Source organism: Zeus faber (assembly GCF_960531495.2).
Source record: "Zeus faber genome assembly, chromosome: 21".
NCBI lineage: Eukaryota > Metazoa > Chordata > Actinopteri > Zeiformes > Zeidae > Zeus > Zeus faber.
Genome location: NC_137208.1, coordinates 11608664 through 11628314, shown reverse-complemented (window position 1 = coordinate 11628314; position 19651 = coordinate 11608664). Strand labels below are relative to the sequence as shown.

Genomic DNA, 19651 nt, shown 5'->3' with positions numbered 1-19651 from the left:
ACGTTCTCCGTCTTATGTGGCGCACAGTGCCACCCCTCCATCTCACATCCGTCCTTCCTACTCTGGAGGCAAATAACAAACAGTCGTTTTTCTAGGTCTTTGGATGGATTACATTGCTGTGTTGGTCTACGAATGGTTTTCAGCGAGCCTTCGGAGAAGTCTATTGAAGATAACTAAATTATCTCAGGTACCCTTCGAGCGGCAAACACATTTCTAATGGTTCAGGTAGTAGGCCTACCCCATCTCTGCTTGACCTGCGTCTATGTTTATCAGTCTTTCTTTCACACTATTTTGCTCAATTCATCATTTGCATCCCCAAAAGCAGATGGGGAGGCTCTATTATGGAGCAAAATAAATAGATGAATTATGAGGCTTATTTAGACTGAGGGGGATCAGTGGCGTCTCAGCCACTTTCTACCACTATTACATTTTAGGATTAGGAATCTCGGATGCTGTGGCCGAAACAATCCAGTTATTACAACACGGTAATAACTAAAGAGGATTACAGCAAAAGAAAAAAGGAAAGATATATTGAACATTTTTGAGAGATCTTTTGCACCCGAAAATTGAAAACCTCTGAGTTGAAACTTGCAGGAGGAGCCTTTTGAGCTATGATTTATTGGAATGTGATGGTGGTGGTGGTGGGGGTGTCGCTGATGGATAGGGTTTCCTTTGGAAAACATTGTTAGGTCTACGTGACAAATTAAAATCACTCAGGCTTGTTTTCAAGGACTCATGTAGTTGTTTTTGCAGTACATTTACAGTAATGTCTAAGAGTGAATGTGCTTCAACACTGCCCTCTGCAGAACATTTTGAGATAGTCTGCTTCCTTATCACCATTTGCCACAATATTTATTGTTATATTAAATTATATTAAAGGTCTGAGCCCAAGGACACAAGAAAATGACCAAACATGAGGAAATAAATGCAAATCCTACATATAAAAGTACTGTATATATTTAAAATGAGATAAATAGTATGAGCCAAGTAAAGCCATAGACACCCATGTATGAGGGGCGCTCCTGAAGCTGGGGAACACTTCCAACAGAGAGCAGATTATTGGATGATTGCATTAACATAATTTGTCTGGACTTGCTGTGGCAGGGTTTCAATTGCCTCCTGGGTGTACCAGGAAACATCATCAAAGGAGGTACACCGCATTTCACTGACGGAACCAATGCAATGATCAGGAGCTGGTATAACGCAGCAGTCTAGGGTGAGAGCCACAGTGTGAAATGTTCAAGACTAAAGGAACAAAGATAAGGGTTGACAGCAGGCATGTCTCCAAGGTTATTTATAGATATAATTAATCATATATTGAGTGACGTGATGGCATGGCACTAAGTGTCCTTTAGGACCTGGCATCAGGGTCCATGACGGCCAAAAAAAAAAAAAAAAAAAGAACTGCCTTGGCTTGAATGTCCCTGAGCAGCTCCAGAGCTTTGACCTCTCTGTGGAAGGGGTTAAGAGGTAGGAGACAATATAGGAGGCAGGCTATAGGCTATGAGACAATCAAGGAGCTAGGACACAGTCTCGGCGAATGGACACTGGAGTAGGTCACAGGAGGCGACAATCCAGAAGGCAGTCTAGGAGGTAGGAGACAGTCGAGTAGGCGGTCTAGGTGGTAGGAGACAGTGTATGAGACAGTCTAAGCCCAAGGAGAGCGTGTCGGCGAGTCTAGGAGTTAGGAGACGTATAGGCGACAGTCTAGGAGATAGGAGACAATCTAGGGGGAAGTTTGGAGGCAGGGGACAGCGTAGGACACCGTATAGGAGGTAAGAGACAATCTAGGAAGCTAGGACACAGTCTCGGAGGCCATTGACACAGGAGTAGGTCACATGAGACAGACAATCTCGGAGGCAGTGTAGGAGGTGGGAGACAGTGTATGAGACAGTCTTGTGACCTAGGAGAGACTGTGGGCGAGTCTAGGAGTTAGGAGACATTACAGGAGCTAGGAGACAGTACAGGAGACAATTTCCTTTCAATTTAATTTTGTGCTTCCTGTCTTCGGCTCAGCAGGGAGAGAACCCGTCTTGGTGCCGACTTTGTTATGGAGCAGAACCTGTTGATACAAACTAATGAGAAGCAGGATTTAAACCTATAATTACCGCGTGGGATTAAAATGAATTTGATTCAAGAAAATTATTCGATTTTATCTCGCCAAATCCTGCGCGGGGCTTATGAGCGGCTCCCTAATGGGAACAGAATGATTGGAGACAGTTGCTCCCTGAGGAACTTATTCGCTTTTTTTAAATAAAAACTGGGTGAGCGGAGGATTTGGGAAGAAGAGGAAAGCTATTTAGAGCGTCCCTGTGGGGGCTCGCTGCGTCAGCCAGGAGTTGCCGGTCCTTGACTGCAGCTCTCAGCGTCTGATAGGAATCTCATCACCCCTGCCCCTCCCCATCTGACGCGCACACACACACACACACACACACACCAGACACACACACACACACACCAGACACACACACACACCAGACACACACACACACACACACACACACAGAGACACACAAAGACACACACACACACACACACACACACACACACACACACACACACACAGACACACACAGACACACTCCTTATCTATTATTTATTATCTAGTGTTAGTGGCAGTAGAAATCCAGATTAGAACAGATAGGAAGCCACTGTATGTTTTATCTCTTTTATGTAAACACTGTAGGTTACCCTCCACATGTATGGTTTGTAGTTTGTAGGGTGATTGGCAACCAGCCTCGCCCCCACCCCCCCGCCCCCTCTCTCCCTCCCTCGCCCACAGCAGAGCAGATACCGCAGTGCAGCCCGCCTCAGCGCAGCGGCCGGCAAGGTTAGCGCCGTCCGGAGACCCCAAAGTCACCAGCGCCTGCCCCTGGATGCAGCAGGGACCCCCTCAGCTGCAGGTGAACACCTTGTATATACCTAGACGTTAAGTCATAAAAATGTAGTTTGTATGAACACATATAGAGGATGAACATAATCAACTTTGCTGAATTGTGTATGATGTAAAAGGCCATTTTACAGCTCAGCTTTGACTGTGGAATGAAATATAGATACAGTACAGATATACAGTAATTCCATTTCTATTTTATTAAAATCAGTAAACAATTCAAGTGAGATGGTGATTCTTCCCGTTTTTTCTTCATATTTTTGCAGTACAGCAGGCAGTAATTCAATTCGGTTGTACAAAAATGTCGCCTGTATACATACAGTATAATAGTTGACATTGTCATTTATTAAAATCTTTAGTCTCAAATTGTATTCTTGCATATAAGTGAATATTATCATTATTTTTTGGATATTTTCACATATTTAGCTTATGTTTAGTATAATAACATCTGAAGTGCTTGAAAATACAACCGTAGTTGCAGCCATAGTCTGCTGCCACTAAAAGTGAACAGATTGAATACAATACATACAAACAAATAATAATAATAAAAAAAACAACAACACTACAAAACCACGTAAAGTCGACTTTGACATTTACATTTTGTGACGCCTTCCTCTCGTAACTCCTTCCCGAAAACCGAGGAAGACTTCTCTAATTCACTCACAATGCCCTGGTTATCCGCTGAATCGCCCGTGAGCGTTAAAGCGACATCACAGCCCCTACGAGCGTCCGTTCATATGTTTGTAAAACCGACAAAACCCAAGCAGGAAAATTCCAGGGACGACTCGTGACACCAAATCTGCCAAATTAAACGTATTCCGACAACTGCTGAAGTGATCTCGCCGCCGTTTTTGTCGTAAACGTTTCTCGCTCTCTCACTTTTTCCCCCTCATTGAAACAAATGCGGGAGCCCGCCGCGGAATTGAAGTAGCTCATGGGAGCGGCAATCTTTATTTCGATTTTGTTGTTTTTAAATGTAAAAGAGCATTAGAACAAACTGTATTGTACGAAGGAACTGGAGCATATGGTTTGACAAATAAGCGATTTTTACTTTCTGAACCCGGATTTTCCACCGAATTTCACACAATTTAGCTTGTTCTCATATATAAAAAAATAAAATAAAAATAATAATAATGATTCTAAATCCTGTTCCTACGTCTCCATCAAACCCGGCGGCGCGTGTCGCCCGCTGATTTTAAAACGGGGGCGTTTCGGACAAACCCAGCAGGGCCCCCTGGACGGAGGGCGAACGCCGGATGTCGGGGTCAGGCCCCGTCGCTCCTCGGGTCGTTCCCTCGGCTTCTCCCGCTCAGTCCCGCGACGAGTTCACGGCCTTTGTCGTCCTCGCGTTGATGAAATCTGCTTTCCTGTATCCCGCCTGCGGAGGGAGCGAGAGACAGAGAGAGAGAGAGAGAGAGAGAGAGAGAGAGACAAACTCATTACGAGATCAGGAAAACTCCGGCGAGAACGGTTCAAAGCGGTTCAAAGAGATATTAAAACCTTATCGCCGAGTGCATTGGGGGGAATGGGGTCGGATCCAAATCTTTATTGGGTCCGGGATAGAGGGTCATTGAGACGCTTTCACCTTCAATCTGTGCGATACATTTTGGCCTATAAAATGGCAAAAAGATCCTCACGAGTTGGAAAAACAAAATTATTCTCAAAATGATTACCAAGGCGCAGATTTTTACGGCGGAAAATAATTAAAAAGCCATTATCGTTTAGATATTTGGCGCTGCAAGACGTTGCCCCTCTGTGATAACTTTGGTTACCTCGGCTTATTAAAACAATTTTTAATATTTCTTTCCTTTTCTTTATTTCCTTTCATTTGATTTTGTTTTTAGTCTGCAGCGCTGTTCTACTTTTTTTTTTTTTTTTTTTTTCCCCCTGACCACCACAACTTATCTGAACTTCAAGGGATACGTTGGAATAGCAGCAGTCTAACTTACAACATTTCACTCTGTAACACGGGAGGGAGCAAGGCGGGCAAACAGCACATCCATTATATTCAATCCAATTAATAAAAAGTTTAAATTTCCTGGCGATCGACTTGTGAATGCGTGCGCAGGGCGGAGCCACGGCGCTCCAGGGGCCAAGTCAAAACCGGCGGCTCACCTTGCGATAAGCGCCGCGAAGGTCGCTGTGTCTCCACATGCTGTGCAGGAGGACGCACGCCGCCTGGCCCGCCCTGGAAGGGCCGTAACTGGGCGTCGGGGAAAAAAACAAAACAACAGAAAACGTGGTGTTGAAGCACGACTTGCGTAATCTTAACCGTGATCTTCTCCGTCCTCGGGGTCTCCGGGGAAGCATTTATTTTATTATTTTTTTTTTTTTAACTGAATTAATCTTAACGATGGAACTGGCGCAAATATTAAAATCGTTAATACACAGAAAATTGTACATCTATAATAATCCCATATACTGTTGTTGTTTAAATGTGTTACTGAAATATGACATGACTTTTTATCACTGCTTATTAAATATGCATTATGACATTTAAAAAATAAGAGTACTTGACAATTTGGAAGGTAAAGAGGGACAGACATGAAGCAATAACGATAGCAAAATAATAATTACTCGGGGATTCCACATTAGGGCGCTTTTAAAGTACAACACCGGTGTAAAATTGAGTTTTAGCTCTTTAACTAGTCGGCATACACATTTTACATTTTACCCCTGACAATTTCCCTGATGATAAATCATATTTTTCGATTTTTTTTTTTTTTTTATGTCTCAGCCTTTGGAAAATTTGGACAATATAGTGAAAAAGTAATACTTAATATACTTGTTAATACTTCAATTTTGTATTTGTTTATTCCATTATGATAAAAACAAGGAGCGGTAAAAGGGCTAAAAGTCCTTCAAACGGTGACTTGGCTGGGACGTGATTTACCCGTTGTCCTTGGTGCTGATGTTGATGATTTTGGGGAGGGCCCCGTGGTTGACGATGGCCCTGACGTGCTGCGTCTGGTTCTGGCTCAGGCTGGTGAGGACGTGGCACAGGGACAGCGTCACCTCGGTGGGAAGCGCCGCGCCCTGGTCCGAGTTGGGAAGCATCCCCACCAGCTCCGGCAGCACCTGTGCGACTTCGGAGGAGAATGGGGAGACGCGGAAAAAATAATAATAATAATGCAAATTAAGGTGGGAAAGAGGGGAGTTCAGCAATGTTTAGTCAAGTAACGAGTAGAGATTTTGCGGTGGTCTTATATTGGTATGGTCATATATTGAGTATTCATGTTCATATTTTAATACTTAATTCTTATTTTGGATGCTGTGCTGCCTGTTGTGGATGTTTTTGTGCCTATATGTTAAAAAAATGAATAAAAATCAATTATAGATATAAAAAAACAAAAATTATATACAGTATATCTATATTTTTTTTACCGATATCGATATTCCCCCTCCAAACGATCTAAATGACAAATAATTGAATAAAAATGGGTCAAGGTAGGAAAATGTTGGAATTAAGTTTAAAGTTAAATAATTGTTTAGTTACCGATGTCGGCGTGCAGTGCACTGTAGCGGGAGAGGTTTTTAATCAGAGACACGGCCGTCCTCTTCACTTTGCCGTCGCCCTCCTGCAGCATCTTCCGGATCGGCTGAAGGCCGTTCTCCCGTTGCACAACGGTGTGGCAAATGGCTTCAGTCATCTGCCCAGAATTTGGGAGAGACGGAATTCTTATTAACCAGCGACCACATAATAGAGAATAGCCAAACTTTCAGAATAGATAAATAGTGATTTATCTATTTTCAACTGTACCACAATGTCTAAAAGGTATCTCGAGTCTCTTGGCATTTCCACTCACCGACCATTAGTGTCGCCATAATGCGGCGTCGAAGCAATCATTTACAAAACTCTCTTACAACATGAACTAGCAGCCTGCACTGAGCCATGAATAAAAGCCTTAATGGCGTCCACCTTCCAACTAGAACTACGACGGAAAAATGGCTTAACTCAATTCCAACCAGACATTCCCTACGGTCTCTCTGGGGTCGTGACTCCACGTGGAGTCACTTAATATGCACACCGGGTCACTGGACGTTTCTAAGTCAGATATATTGATATCCGATAGGTTAAATAGGTTTGAAATATATCAGCATTTCTGTATAATCCAGTCAGCTCTTGCCATGCTCTATGGTATGATAAGAGTTGCCCAATATGCAATGTGGGATATCTGCAATTTGGGCCGGTTATAAATTATAGGAAGAAATTATTATTTAGTCTCAATCTGTTGCTAATAGGCCTGTAGAGAGCCCCTGAGAGAGATCTGGGCCGGATGTACGTCCCGTATGAAACGGGCCGGTCCGTCCTCACCGCTCCGTGTCCAGACGTGACGTTCTGCAGGGCTCCCAGCGCCGCCTCCTGGGTGTCGTGGCGGACGCTGCGGGCCATCAGGGAGAGGTACATCCGCACCGTGATGGCGCTCCACAGCCACTCCACGCCGTGGGGGTTTGCCTTCTCCTCCAGCAGGGGGCAGTGGCGCTCCAGGTCCTAGAGAGAGCCAGTGAGGGGTGGGTTTATATTGGAACCACTGAGTTGCAGATAAGCAATGTACTTTTGCTTATGTTTTGGTGTGTGTGTGTGTGTGTGCTCAGAGATATCCAGGAATACGAAGAGAGAAATAAGACATTACGGTTGTTGTTTTTGAAGAGGGGCTGAAAGAAGACATTTTCTTTTAATTCTTGTTTATTTCATTATCTATTCTGTAATTCAATACAAGTTATTATTTAACTTCAACTGGCTGTCCGCCTCATGCTTCCCACTGACAGTCAAATTTTGTCTTATCACAATATTTGGATATAGTCAACACATTTAACCCTTTTTCTTTTTATATATAAAAAAAATATATATATATATATATATATATATATATATATATATATTTTGTTTATTTTATCTTTTTATTTTCTAAATGTCTCAATTGGATTAAACACACACACACACACACACACACACACACACACACACACACACACACACACACACACACACACACACACACACACACACACACACCGAGAGAGGGGAGAAATATCTCGTTTATATTCTCTGGGATCCCAAATGTTTCGGGATTCAACCTTACTTCCATATAGTCATAACTACGCTTCCCAGAACGTCAGACAACGTTAGTACAAAAGATTAAGAGTGAGAATTTCACTACGCTAAATTAAAAAAAAAAAGAAGTTAAGCAATTATTAAGCCAACTATGAAATAACAACCAAAAGGTAGAAGGTCATTAAAATCTGCAAAATGCAAATGTGTACTGCATGGAAGGCCATCCCTGCTGCTCAAGGCCAAAGATTTTTGCCCCGAGCAGCAGAAGTCTCTTGTTTCGGTGGTATCTGCTCTGCTTTTTCTCCCCTAAACCATTTATTCAAAGGCGTCCCCCAAATAACGAGAGGCCTAGGCCTAGACAAGTAAAACAACATAAACAGAACAAGGTGATCTTTAAGAGTCGAGGTGTAGAAAACAAAACTTTTCCACTGAATTCTAGTGTCAAAGATTTGTTCCGCATGAGAACAAAAAGCCCCCGTGCTGTCAGCTTGGATCAGCGCATTGGGGGGATTACCTCTGTGATCTTGGCGCTGCGATAAGCGAAGCAGCCCGGGGACCAGGCCTGGGGGGCCAGGTTCTGCCGAGACTCACTGAGCTCCCTGGCGTGCTTGTGGGGAAGCTCCGCCTCGATCTCATAGGACAGGTTGTGGAGGATGCACACCGAGTTCTCTGTGGACTGGAGAGGGGGATAAGGGCACTGTGAAAAGGCTGCATTATTTATATGCCAAAACTCATATGCATAAATGCACTTGTGCATAAACAGGTGTCAGAGGTTGAATCTACTAAAGTTGTATTGGGCTGATAATCTTTATAATTGTGAGTCTCTTTACCCATATCTTCCCTAAAGTATGTTCACTGATCAGCCACAACAATAAAACCACTGACAGGTGAAGTGAATAACATTGACCATCTCGTTCCAATGGCACCTGTCAAGGGGTGGGATATATTAGGCAGCAAGAGAACGCTCAGTTCTGGAGGTTGATATGTTTAAAGCGGGAAAAATAGGCAAGCGTAAGGATCTGAAACACTTTGACAAGGGCCAAATTGTGATGGCTAGACGACTGGGCCAGAGCGTCTCCAAAACAACAGGTCTTGTGGGGTGTTCCCGGTATGCAGTGGTTAGTAACAACCAGGAGTGGTCCAAGGAAGGACGACCGGTGAACCAGCGACAGGGTCATGGGCGCCCATGGGCTCATTGATGCACGAGGGGAATGAAGTCTAGTCCGTCTGGTTCGATCCCACAGAAGAGCTACTGTAGCACAAACTGCCAAAAAAGTTAATGCTGCTATGACAGAAAGATGTCAGAACACACAGTGCATCACAGCTTGCTGTGTATGGGGCTCTGTAGCTGCAGACCGATCAGAGTACCCATGCTGACCCCTGTCCACCGCCGAAAACACCTACAATGGGCATGTGAGTGCCAGACCTGGACCATGGAGCAATGGAAGAAGGTGGCCTGGTCTGATGAATCACATTTTCTTCTACATCATGTGGATGTTCAGGGTTAGGGTCCGATCCGACTGAGCATCTGTGGGATGTGCTGGAACAACAAGCCCGATCCATGGGGGCCCACCTTGCAACTTACAGGACTTGAAGGATCTGCTGCTAACGTCTTGGTGCCAGATACCACAGGACTCCTACAGAGGTCTTGTGGAGGCCATGCCTCTAGTTATTAGTGGTGGTTTTAATGTTATGGCTGATCAGTGTATATCTTAAAGGAAAGGGGTCACCCTTTTCAAACCCCGGCCTTAAAATGTTGCTTCCCACCATTTATAACCTTAAACCTAACCCTAACCCTCTAACCTTAAACCCTAACCCTACCAAATTAAATCTCCTTTTCAAAACAGCAGAGTAAGGGTATGTTTCTCAACAGTAAAGCCTTTAGTGAGGTAAACAGTTATAAATGATGGGAACCAACAATTAAAATTAAGGCCCGGGTTGAAAAATAACGAACTGAAGTGCTTCTCAAACTTTTGTCGAGAGAAAAGAAAAACGCGCCAAAAGTGTGCAAACGTACGGCCGCCTTGCCGCAGCATGGCCTTTGCAAAGTCAGAATTGGCCAGAACAGACCTTGTCATCAGGCTTGTAGTCGGCTATGGTGCCGCGGATGTAGTAGACCAGCGAGTCGATGAGATTCTCACAGTCCCTCATCGCCTTCCTGCTGTCTGGGCCGGAGGAGCTCAGGTTGCTGAGAAACCAGAATAAACACAGAAAGTCTAAGACGCTTAACCCTTTGTTTGAGATGAATTGACCCGGGTTAAGTTAGCGATTAACCCAATAAGTTAAAAAGATAAAAATCGAAACCGTTGTAAGATCAGTGAGTTCATAAACTCTATCAGTTTACAGCAATTGTTTATAGTTGAGCTTGAATAATAATAATAATAATAATAATAAAAAAAAAAGTGACAATCCATGCAAACAAAAGCAAAAATACGACCAATAAAACAACGGTCATTATCATAACCCCACACAAGAGGGGCAGACAGAGGAGGATCAGAACAGGATAGGCAGAGCTGGAGGGGGGAGGACGGGGTGAGTTCAGTTCATCAAACTGGAGAGCTGAGGTGTCAGGTGAATTATTTAGACGCTCGCCGTCGGCCACTGTTGCTATGGCTTCGGCGTGACCCACGGCCCCTGTTTGGAGCGGTATCCATGTCCCGGCAAACAAAAAGGCAAGCGGAAAGGAAACACCCCGCGATCAACCATCTCGATCCCCGGCGTTAAAACTGCATCCCCTCTGCCTCAAGTAGATCGTTAAAGAAACTGAAGGCAATAGAACTCGCCGGGGCTGCGATATCCGTTTTCCTCTGGGTTCAAATTGAATGAGGTATTTAGTGGTTGCGAAAACTCGAGTGGACTGTCTAGCGTAAAGATTGAACACTTGCATTAAACATGTTTACAATCCTCATGAACACAACTGCATTAATATGATGGAACTACAATGGAAGAAAGCCGTTGAATGAAAGGCGATTTTTGGACGCAACTGTGGGGACGCTAAGAGTTTTCATAAGCGGAAGACTTAATGCAGCGAGGTTATCAACTCTGGCCACATCCAGCAGCAGATATATGGATACATAAGCCTTGTGTATACTACGTGCATTATTATGCCTCTTATTCTGAGGAACATTTTCTCTCGTTTTCAATTTCTAACCAGGCTCTAAGTGGAAGAGCCTGGATCATTTATCACTTTGCATCAACACTAGGAGCGTGGTCAATATGGTCACGGTCAATCATGTAGCCTTCACAAACGTAATACACTCCAATTCAACACGGGGATTCCATTAACACCGTTTTTATTCTGGGGGAATGATACTGTTTATCCAAGGCAAGTCATTGGCGCAATGGTAGTGTTTGCTTAAGACGCGTAATTTGCCATTACAAACATCCCATGATAGACTGTGCACCAATTAAATTAACATACTTCTTTGGAGGGTTAATTGCAGCTCAGTAGAAACGACAGAAGGGGACCAGGTTTTTTTTTTTTGTTGGAGCTTTCTGGACTGAAAATTGTACAATGCAGCACGATTTCCACGACTTCTGCGTAAAAATGTTCACCTCGGTGGGAGAAGGCCCGCTCATATGTCAGGAATGCTAGACAGACCCTGGTTCAAATGTCACTTCCCTGCCGGTTGAAACACGAGGCTTCACCTCTTCACCCCAAATATGGGGATGTGTCAGCTCTTCCAACTGCAGGGCCCCGTTTCCTTGTAGGATATCTGCTGTTCTCTATCTGCGAATATTCAATTATAGGACTCAGCCTGTTATTTAACCCTGCTCTCGAGTATCGGGGCGGGAAAGAGTTTGTCCGTCTACCAAGTAAAGTGGCTTCCTGAAAAAAAAAAAAGGAACAGGAAACCATCGAGTCAGATTTGGCCCCGGGTTTGTCGCACTGGATTGCATCATCTTTCAGCCATAATTTGCAAGCACTCAAAGTACCGCCGAGCTTGAGTGGCACCTTTCGTTTTAGCGAGACACAGGGCAGCCGAGAGGAGCTGTTCTCCTGTCACTCTCACTCAAATAGCTGGAGATCAAGATAAGGCAGGTTTAAAAAAAATAAATAAATTAAAAAAAAAAAAAACCAAAGAGAAAACACCCACTAAAATGTGATTGAGTGTGTAATTTAAATAATAAGTGAAAAATATAGGATTTTCTCTTTTTGGAAAAATGAATAAAATAATAAAAATTGACATAATAAAACAATATAAAAACAACAACAACAATAATAATCATCATCATCATCAAATAATTCTACTAATACTACTACTACTAATAATGATAATAATAATAATAAGTTACAAAATGACTAAAATTGGGAAAGATATAGGTCCAGAACACAAAACTATTCTACTGAGATTTAAGCCCCATTCCCATTTCACTGAAAGCCAGAAATCTTCCGGCAATGTTCCGTACTGACGTCATGTGGGAACAGGAGCCGGTGTCATTGTTCGGTAAAAGTCGTTCTGTAAATTTCTTCACTGTGGAAGTAGTATCATTTCTGGCAAACTGCCTGAACGGCTGTGAATGGAGGTATGTGGGGATGGAAGCATCAGATTTCAGTAGGGGTGGAGCCGAATCCAAATAAAGCACCAATAGTGCGTTTTTACCAATATTTATTTCGTACGAATATTTAAACATGTTTTTTTTTAGTGGACGGAAAAAAAAAACACTGGGAAAGAGCGAGCCCGATCCCAAACCGTCGCTTGGCTGCAAAGACGAGAAACTGAAACCTGTCCAGTCTCTACGGAGACGGGTCTTTATATTCTTCAATTTGACTGTTTTTCTTCTTAAAAACGCCACTCAGATCCGAGACGTGTCTTTTACAGTGAGGGGCGCCGTGCCACCGCGCGGTGCACTGCAGCACAGAGCCGGGGGAGGAACGAGCGGACAGGGAGAACGGCTGGAGGCAGAGAGTGTAGGACAGGTTGAAAATGATCACACTCATTTCATAACTTTGGGTTTAGGTTTATTGCGTCCGGGGACGGGGGCTCTGTCCCCGCTCCGTCCGCGGAGGGAAGAGTCCGCGGGGAGACGGGGAGCGAACGGCTGGTCTAAAAACCCCATCCTGTTGCCCCGTCTCGCGTGGCGCGATATCTGACACCTCTCGCACGGGAACGACGTCGTGTATCCAGAACAGTCATCTAAGTGGGAGCAGACTCCATACGGAACTCCTCCGTAAAGGAGGCCAATGTGGGAATGGCTACCTACTGCTTTTTCTGGATATTTATTTTTTATCCGTCAATGTTACGGATTCCATGTGGGAAAGGGGCTTTAGAATGACGGAATTAGCCAATAACAACCATTATTGGCCTTTGATTATTTCATCATAAATTTACTTATTTATTACATCATCTGGATGAAAGTGGGGAAAAAACTACTAGGGGCAATATTTTCCTAGAATATTGCGGCATCATCCACCACTGCTAATGATCTAGAGAGTAAGAACTTGGTAAATGATCAATGTAAAGAGTACCGCAGACAGCCAGTAGCGTTGTGGAAGACGTCTGGGTCGCCCAGAAGGTCGTCTTTAGGGTTCTCTCCCTCGGACAGACCGGAGCACGGTATCAGGACTCTGTTGGTGAGCACAGATAAGGCCTTCTTGGAAATGTGTTCCTTCAGGAGATCATGAGATGACAGATTCCACAGTAGCCCTAGAATAGAGGTGGAGAGTGAAGCATAAACCCAAGTCAAGACACAGTGTGAGCTGTCGAGGTCCCAGCGGAGGCCGTGAGGATTCCGGGTAGCGGGCGTAGGGATCCGGTCGCATTAAAGAAAGCACAATTATTGAACGTCGAACATCTGCAGGCACTGACCGGTGAGCTGGCGGCGGGCCTCAATGTCGCGGCTGCTCTGCAGCGTGCGCAGAACCGGGGCCATGCCTTCCTTCTCCTTCACCTCCATCTTGTTCTCGTCGCTCTGGAAGACCGCGTTGCGCAGGGCGCCGGCGGCCAAGCGCTGCACATCCTCGCTGTCGCTGTCCAGCAGGTGCAGCAGCTTGGGAATCCCGTGGAGATAGAACACCTGGAAAACAGGAATGGAGTAGTAAGAAGCTGAAGACTGAGCTATGAATATGTATAAATACATAGAAAGAGACACGGAAAAGGGAGATTATGTAAAGAGCAATAGCGAATAGATAGAAGGTCTAACGGTGTGGATAAACAGATATGCAGATCGACATAGGTGCAAATAGATGGAAGCAGCTATTCAAACAAACCCAAAGAATAACAGACACAGGACAAATTGATTGAAAGAAGCCATAAAACTAAAGTTGTTTTTTGACAGTAATAAAACATAATAATGCCAGATGTCAAAAACATTCAATACGAAGATGAAAATAATGACTTCATGTGAATGGAGATGTGTGTGTGTGTGTGTCTTAGCCAGATGTAAAAAGTATTTGTATACACTATATAAAGAGGTGGCAAATTTATTGGTACAGCTCATTGAAACAATGCTTCATTCCCCCCGAAAAGTGATGAAAATAAAAGTATTATTCTCATGTATACCTGCATGCCTTTGGTATGTCAGAGTAAAACAAAGAAACTGTGAAATAAGATTAAGTATTACTAAAGAGATCAATTATACTCTAAAATGGCCTGGACAAATTTGTTGGTACTCTTAACCTAATTTTCTGAGACTTCTGCACCTGTCAACAGGTAGTTTGGCCCACTCTTCCTGAGCAAACTGCTCCAGCTGTCTCAGGTTTGAAGGGTGCCTTCTCCAGACTGCATGTTTCAGCTCTTTCCATAGATGTTCCATAGGATTCAGATCAGGGCTCGAAGAAGGCCACTTCAGAATAGTCCAATGTTTTGTTCTTATCCATTCTTGGGTGCTTTTAGCTGCGTGTTTGGGGTCATAATCGTGTTGGAGGACCCATGACCTGCGTCTGAGACAGAGCTTTTTGACACTGGGCAGTTTGTTTCGCTCCAGAATGCCTTGATAGTCTTGAGATTTCATTGTGCCCTACACAGACTCAAGGCACCCTGTGCCAGCCTCCTCCATGTTGCACAGTTGGTATGGTGTTCTTTTCTTTGAAAGCTTCATTTTTTCGTCTGTGAACAACATCTGTCCCAATTTTGACTCATCTGTCCAAAAGACATTCTCCCAGAAGCATTGTGGCTTGTCAATATGCATTTTAGCAAATTCCAGTCTTGCTTTTTTATGTTTTTCTTTCAAAAGTGGAGTCCTCCTGGGTCTTCTTCCATGGAGTCAACTGTCACTCAAAAAGCGACAGATGGTGCCATCAGACATTGATGTACCTTGACCTTGGAGTTCAGCTTGTACCTCTTTGGAAGTTGTCCTTGGCTCTTTTTCTACCATTCACGCTATCCTTCTGTTCAACCTGGGGTCTATTTTCCTCTTGCGGCCGCGTCCAGGGAGGTTGGCTACAGTCCCATGGACCTCAAACTTCTTAATAATATTTGCAACTGTAGTCACGGGAACATCAAGCTGCTTGGAGATAGTCTTACAGCCGTTACCTTTAACGTGCTTGTCTATAATTTTCTTTCTTATCTAGTCAGACAACTCTCTCCTTTGCTTTCCCTGTCCATGTTCAGTGTGGTGCACACGATGATACCAAACAGCAGTGTGACTACTTTTCTCCATTAAAATAGGCTGAATGACTGATTATAAGTTTGAAGACATGTGCGATACCAATAAGAGAATACAGTTAGTTTGAAATATCACTATAATCCAATTATTTATAATCTTTCCTAAGGGGTAGAAACAAATCTGTCCATGCCATTTTAGAATATAATCGATCTCTTTACCAATAATTTATCTCTTTTCATAGTTTCTTTGCTTTACTCTATGAAATACCAAAGGCATGCAGGTATACATGAGAAAATTGCTTTTAATTCCATCTATTTTCAGGAGGAATGAAGCATTGTTTCAATGAGCTGTAGGGGTACCAACAAATTCCTCCACGTCTGTACATCTTTATCGCATTTAGCGGATTATTTTCCTTAATGTAAAACAAACCAAAGTACATTATAAAGCACTGGTAAGTGTATTGTCTATGCTTGGTGATGTAATGCTCCAAGTACCCTGCTATTAAGCACCTGCACAAGTCAAGTCAAGTTTATTTCTATAGCCCTTAATCACAGTACAGTCTCAAAGGGCTTCACAAGCTTCACATTTCAAAAAGAAACCAATGGCCTGGTCTCAACCCCCCCCCCACCCAGGCAATGGCACACTCCCAGAAAGCCCCAGAGGAATCCCCCTTCCAACTTACCATCTTCTTGGCGTCTAAGCTGCTGAAACATTGACTTTGAATGAAGCTGGCTGCGCAGATGACCGTGTCTTCGTTGTCCTGAGTCAGCATGTTGACGGCCCTCTCCAAAGTCAGCTCCGGGGCCTTGCTCTCGCCCTTCCTGTGTGGAAAAAGCTCCGTTATTCGGCTCAGAATGCAACCACACCATGCTGCGAATGACTTGAAACGAAAAACAAAACAAGGCATCGTACTGCGTGGTTTTCATCTCCTGGACTTGGAGCTCCTTCTCCATCCTTCTCGCCGCGTCCACCTCAATGCTGGCCACCGAGAGTGCGTAGGAATTTTGTCTTCCCATGTCCTCCTTCCGGACCTGAGCCAGCCAGGCCAGCCCTGCATCCTGGCTGGCCCCGAGGGTCCTGAAGGCACTTTGTGTCAACACGCTGTCGCTCTCCCCTTGGGTGTGGACCTGGTGGCCCTGGACCTGGTGGCCCTGGAAAGGCCCGTTGGGGCTACCGACCTCAACCCTTGCGTCTGTGAATACGGGCTGCGGCCACGCCATCTGCTTGGCCGACCTGCGAGCGCTGTAGGTGGTCGCGTGCAGTCGCGTGTTGCGCGGGACCTCCGAAAAAGCATAGCTGCGAAACGAGCTAGACCCAAGCGTGCGGTCTAACAGAGGGCCCATCTGCGGGGCCTGCCTGGGGCCCGGGATGGTGTAGGTCCCAAACCGGAGTGTCCTGTGATACGAGGGGCTGTGTGGCAACTTCGGGGTGGGGATTGGGGACACTTCCACTCTCCTGACCGGCCTCCGCACGTTGACGCGGGAAAGAGATTGGTGGCTGAAGCCGCTTTCATTTAGCGACATCTAAACATGACCCAAAGAAAAACACACGTTTATTATCTGCCATAGGAGCACTGATTCCAAAAGAAACCTGATACCAAGCATAGAGCTAGAGTGGGGAGGAGAGAAAGAGGGAGGGAAGTGGAGGGACTTATCCAATTTGACTACATTCAAAGCACATGAGACGCATGTAGTCAAAGTAGATCCCCGAATCCAGTCCAGATTAGCTACAAATGTCAAGTTAATGAAAACATTTTTTAAAAGTTTGATTAATCCGTTGATGCCGATTTATTCTTGATTGATGAAGACGGAGGAAGAAAGCAAGAGTCCTTACATTCATGATGGGCAGCGACGTTTCTCTGTGTTCGTGGCTCCTCATGCTTTTCTGTACATGAACACTACCTAAAATGTTGTAAGAAGATGTGGTTAGTGCAGTGTGTGACCTTGTTATTACCTTGTAGCATAGAAGCTTGTTTCGACTGCAGATTTAATGCAAGGTTGTTTGGGGGAAACGTCTCATGTAATGTGTTTGAGGCACGTTAGACAAGAATATGGGGGGGGGGGGGGGGGGGGGAGTGATCATCCAATATGAAAACATACAAAACAGGATATTTCAGATCACTCTCGTCGACGCCCACATGTTTGATTTGCATTTTTTAAAAAGGCCCTTCGTGGCGCTTTCAGTAATTTGGAGAAGCATCCTCCCAGCGTATACAGTTACAGGTCAATAAATAACAAAAGGTAATCTCCCTGATTCATTCCCCTTTGGGATTTAATCATCGTATCAAATTTGTTTCGTCATCTTCATTTGTTCACAGTGCGGTCTTCTTATCCGATGTCTCTATACTATAGCCCTCTGGAGGAAGTGTAGATCTGGATATTTAGTCCTCACCGGTGTTTACAGTTTATCCAGATGTCTATTGTACTATCTTGTCCAGTCTTTAATGTCCAGTGTCCGTTGCTGTGGAGGTGATTCTTTTTGCCACTTTTTTTTTTTTTTCTCCCTACTGTTGTCATGAAGGTTGCCATCACAGTGACTCACACACGGCGTCAACGTGTCTATTCTGTGACAAATCCCGAAGAAAGTACACAACAAGTTTTCTCTTCGAGTTATTTGAGGAGGAAGATACTTTTTAACCGTTTGGACCAGGAAACCACTGGGCTGCATTCCACTCGAAGTGACCAATGTTTAACAGAAAGAGAGATAATCCCTCATGGAACTCAGGCAAAGACGGTAAAATAGTCACTAGTATAATATGGATTTAATGCTTTCAAACAAAGAAAGCAGCACATGGGCCTGTAGTAGTGCACAATTCATAGACATACTGTAGGACGTTCAGATGGCCAAGGCAGAGGACTGAATTAGGAATAAAGGAATACACGGAAGATTAAAATTGAGGGGGGGGGACATAGGAATAAATAAAAGTATCACGGCAAGGAAAGGGAAACGTGGGAATAGGAATGAAAAAAAAAATGAAAAAAATTAAAAAAAAAAAAATGAATAGGCATAAATAAGGAAGTAAATAAGGAATAAAGCAAAGTACCGTTTGTCTTCTTCACCCTGCGTGACAGTGTGAGCTGGACCTGCTGCCGGACTCTCAGGCTGCGGTCGTTTGAATGAAACGCGCGCTGACATTCTGTGCGTTCCTCCGCGGGCAGAGCCAGGCTGGTGTCCACCGGGTCCTGGCCAGGCAGCACCGACTTAAAACACGCCTCCTCCATCCCGCTCGAAACTCGGGCACAAGTCGAGACGCGCTCCCCGGACGCCGAGCCCGTGACGCCGCGGCCCGCGATCACCCGCTTGTGAATCATTCGACGGCCGTTCCCACGGCGTCGATCCGGGCGATCGTGGCGGTGCGTCGGTTTGCTTGGGGGCCCCGTGGGGTTGGGGGGTGGGGTTGGGGCGGGGTGGGGCTCGTCATGCCCCGCCCCGCCCGCGGTCAGGTGAAACCGCCGCGGGGGGGGGGGGGGGGGAAACCTGCGACCGGATCCAGAGACTTGGAAAAGGTGCGACTCTTTCTAGTTTAGTTTTTTATTCTCAGATCCGGTTCTCGGCGAGTCACTCAAGTGGAAAGAGTCGTTCAATTTGTCCGAACCCTCGTTCGTCTGACTATTCGTTTTCTAAGCGACACGGGTATTATTTGTATATATATATATTCATATTTTTTTCTATAAAACACGATATAACATGTAACATATTGACGTATTGACGTGTTGATGATTTAAAAAATACAATAACAGAACACAGCAACCTTCTGCCTCTCTGTTTGAGGAGCAGTAAAAGAAGTAGAACATATAATTATCTATAATATGTATATATTATATATTATCTACATATTAGACAATTACATCTATTGTGTATAGTGTATACGTAATATTTATTGTATGTATTATATATTGTTATACATGTATATTTACATTTTATATCTGTCCCATTAACGTCTCCAAAAAATATTCCCACGCGTTCGGACCATGTGAATTGTGCTATGACGTCACAGAGTATCTATTTTTTTTTTTTTTTTTACCGTTTATCATTTTTTTTTACCTTAGCGCATCATGTCATAAACCTCACAGGGATCCCAACCACCTCCCGAAGCGTCTTCTACGCGTCGGTTTTGAATGTTGTTTAATTTCTTCTTATTAAGTCTATCAACAGAA

The 19651-nt window shown here is 44.3% G+C and overlaps 1 protein-coding gene across 1 annotated transcript; it reads right to left on the bottom strand.

Moving 5' to 3' along the window:
• Positions 1-3073: 3073 nt before the first annotated feature.
• Positions 3074-18805, bottom strand: pkp2 (plakophilin 2; the record flags this gene model as incomplete). The annotated part of the gene is made up of 13 exons (XM_080022611.1): positions 3074-4268; positions 5006-5093; positions 5784-5976; positions 6387-6540; positions 7206-7382; positions 8461-8622; positions 10017-10134; positions 13417-13594; positions 13757-13964; positions 16177-16315; positions 16407-17017; positions 17328-17395; positions 18538-18805. 13 exons carry the CDS (start codon positions 18803-18805, stop codon positions 4200-4202), a joined length of 2433 nt encoding a protein of 810 aa, XP_079878737.1. The 3' UTR covers positions 3074-4199.
• Positions 18806-19651: the final 846 nt, after the last annotated feature.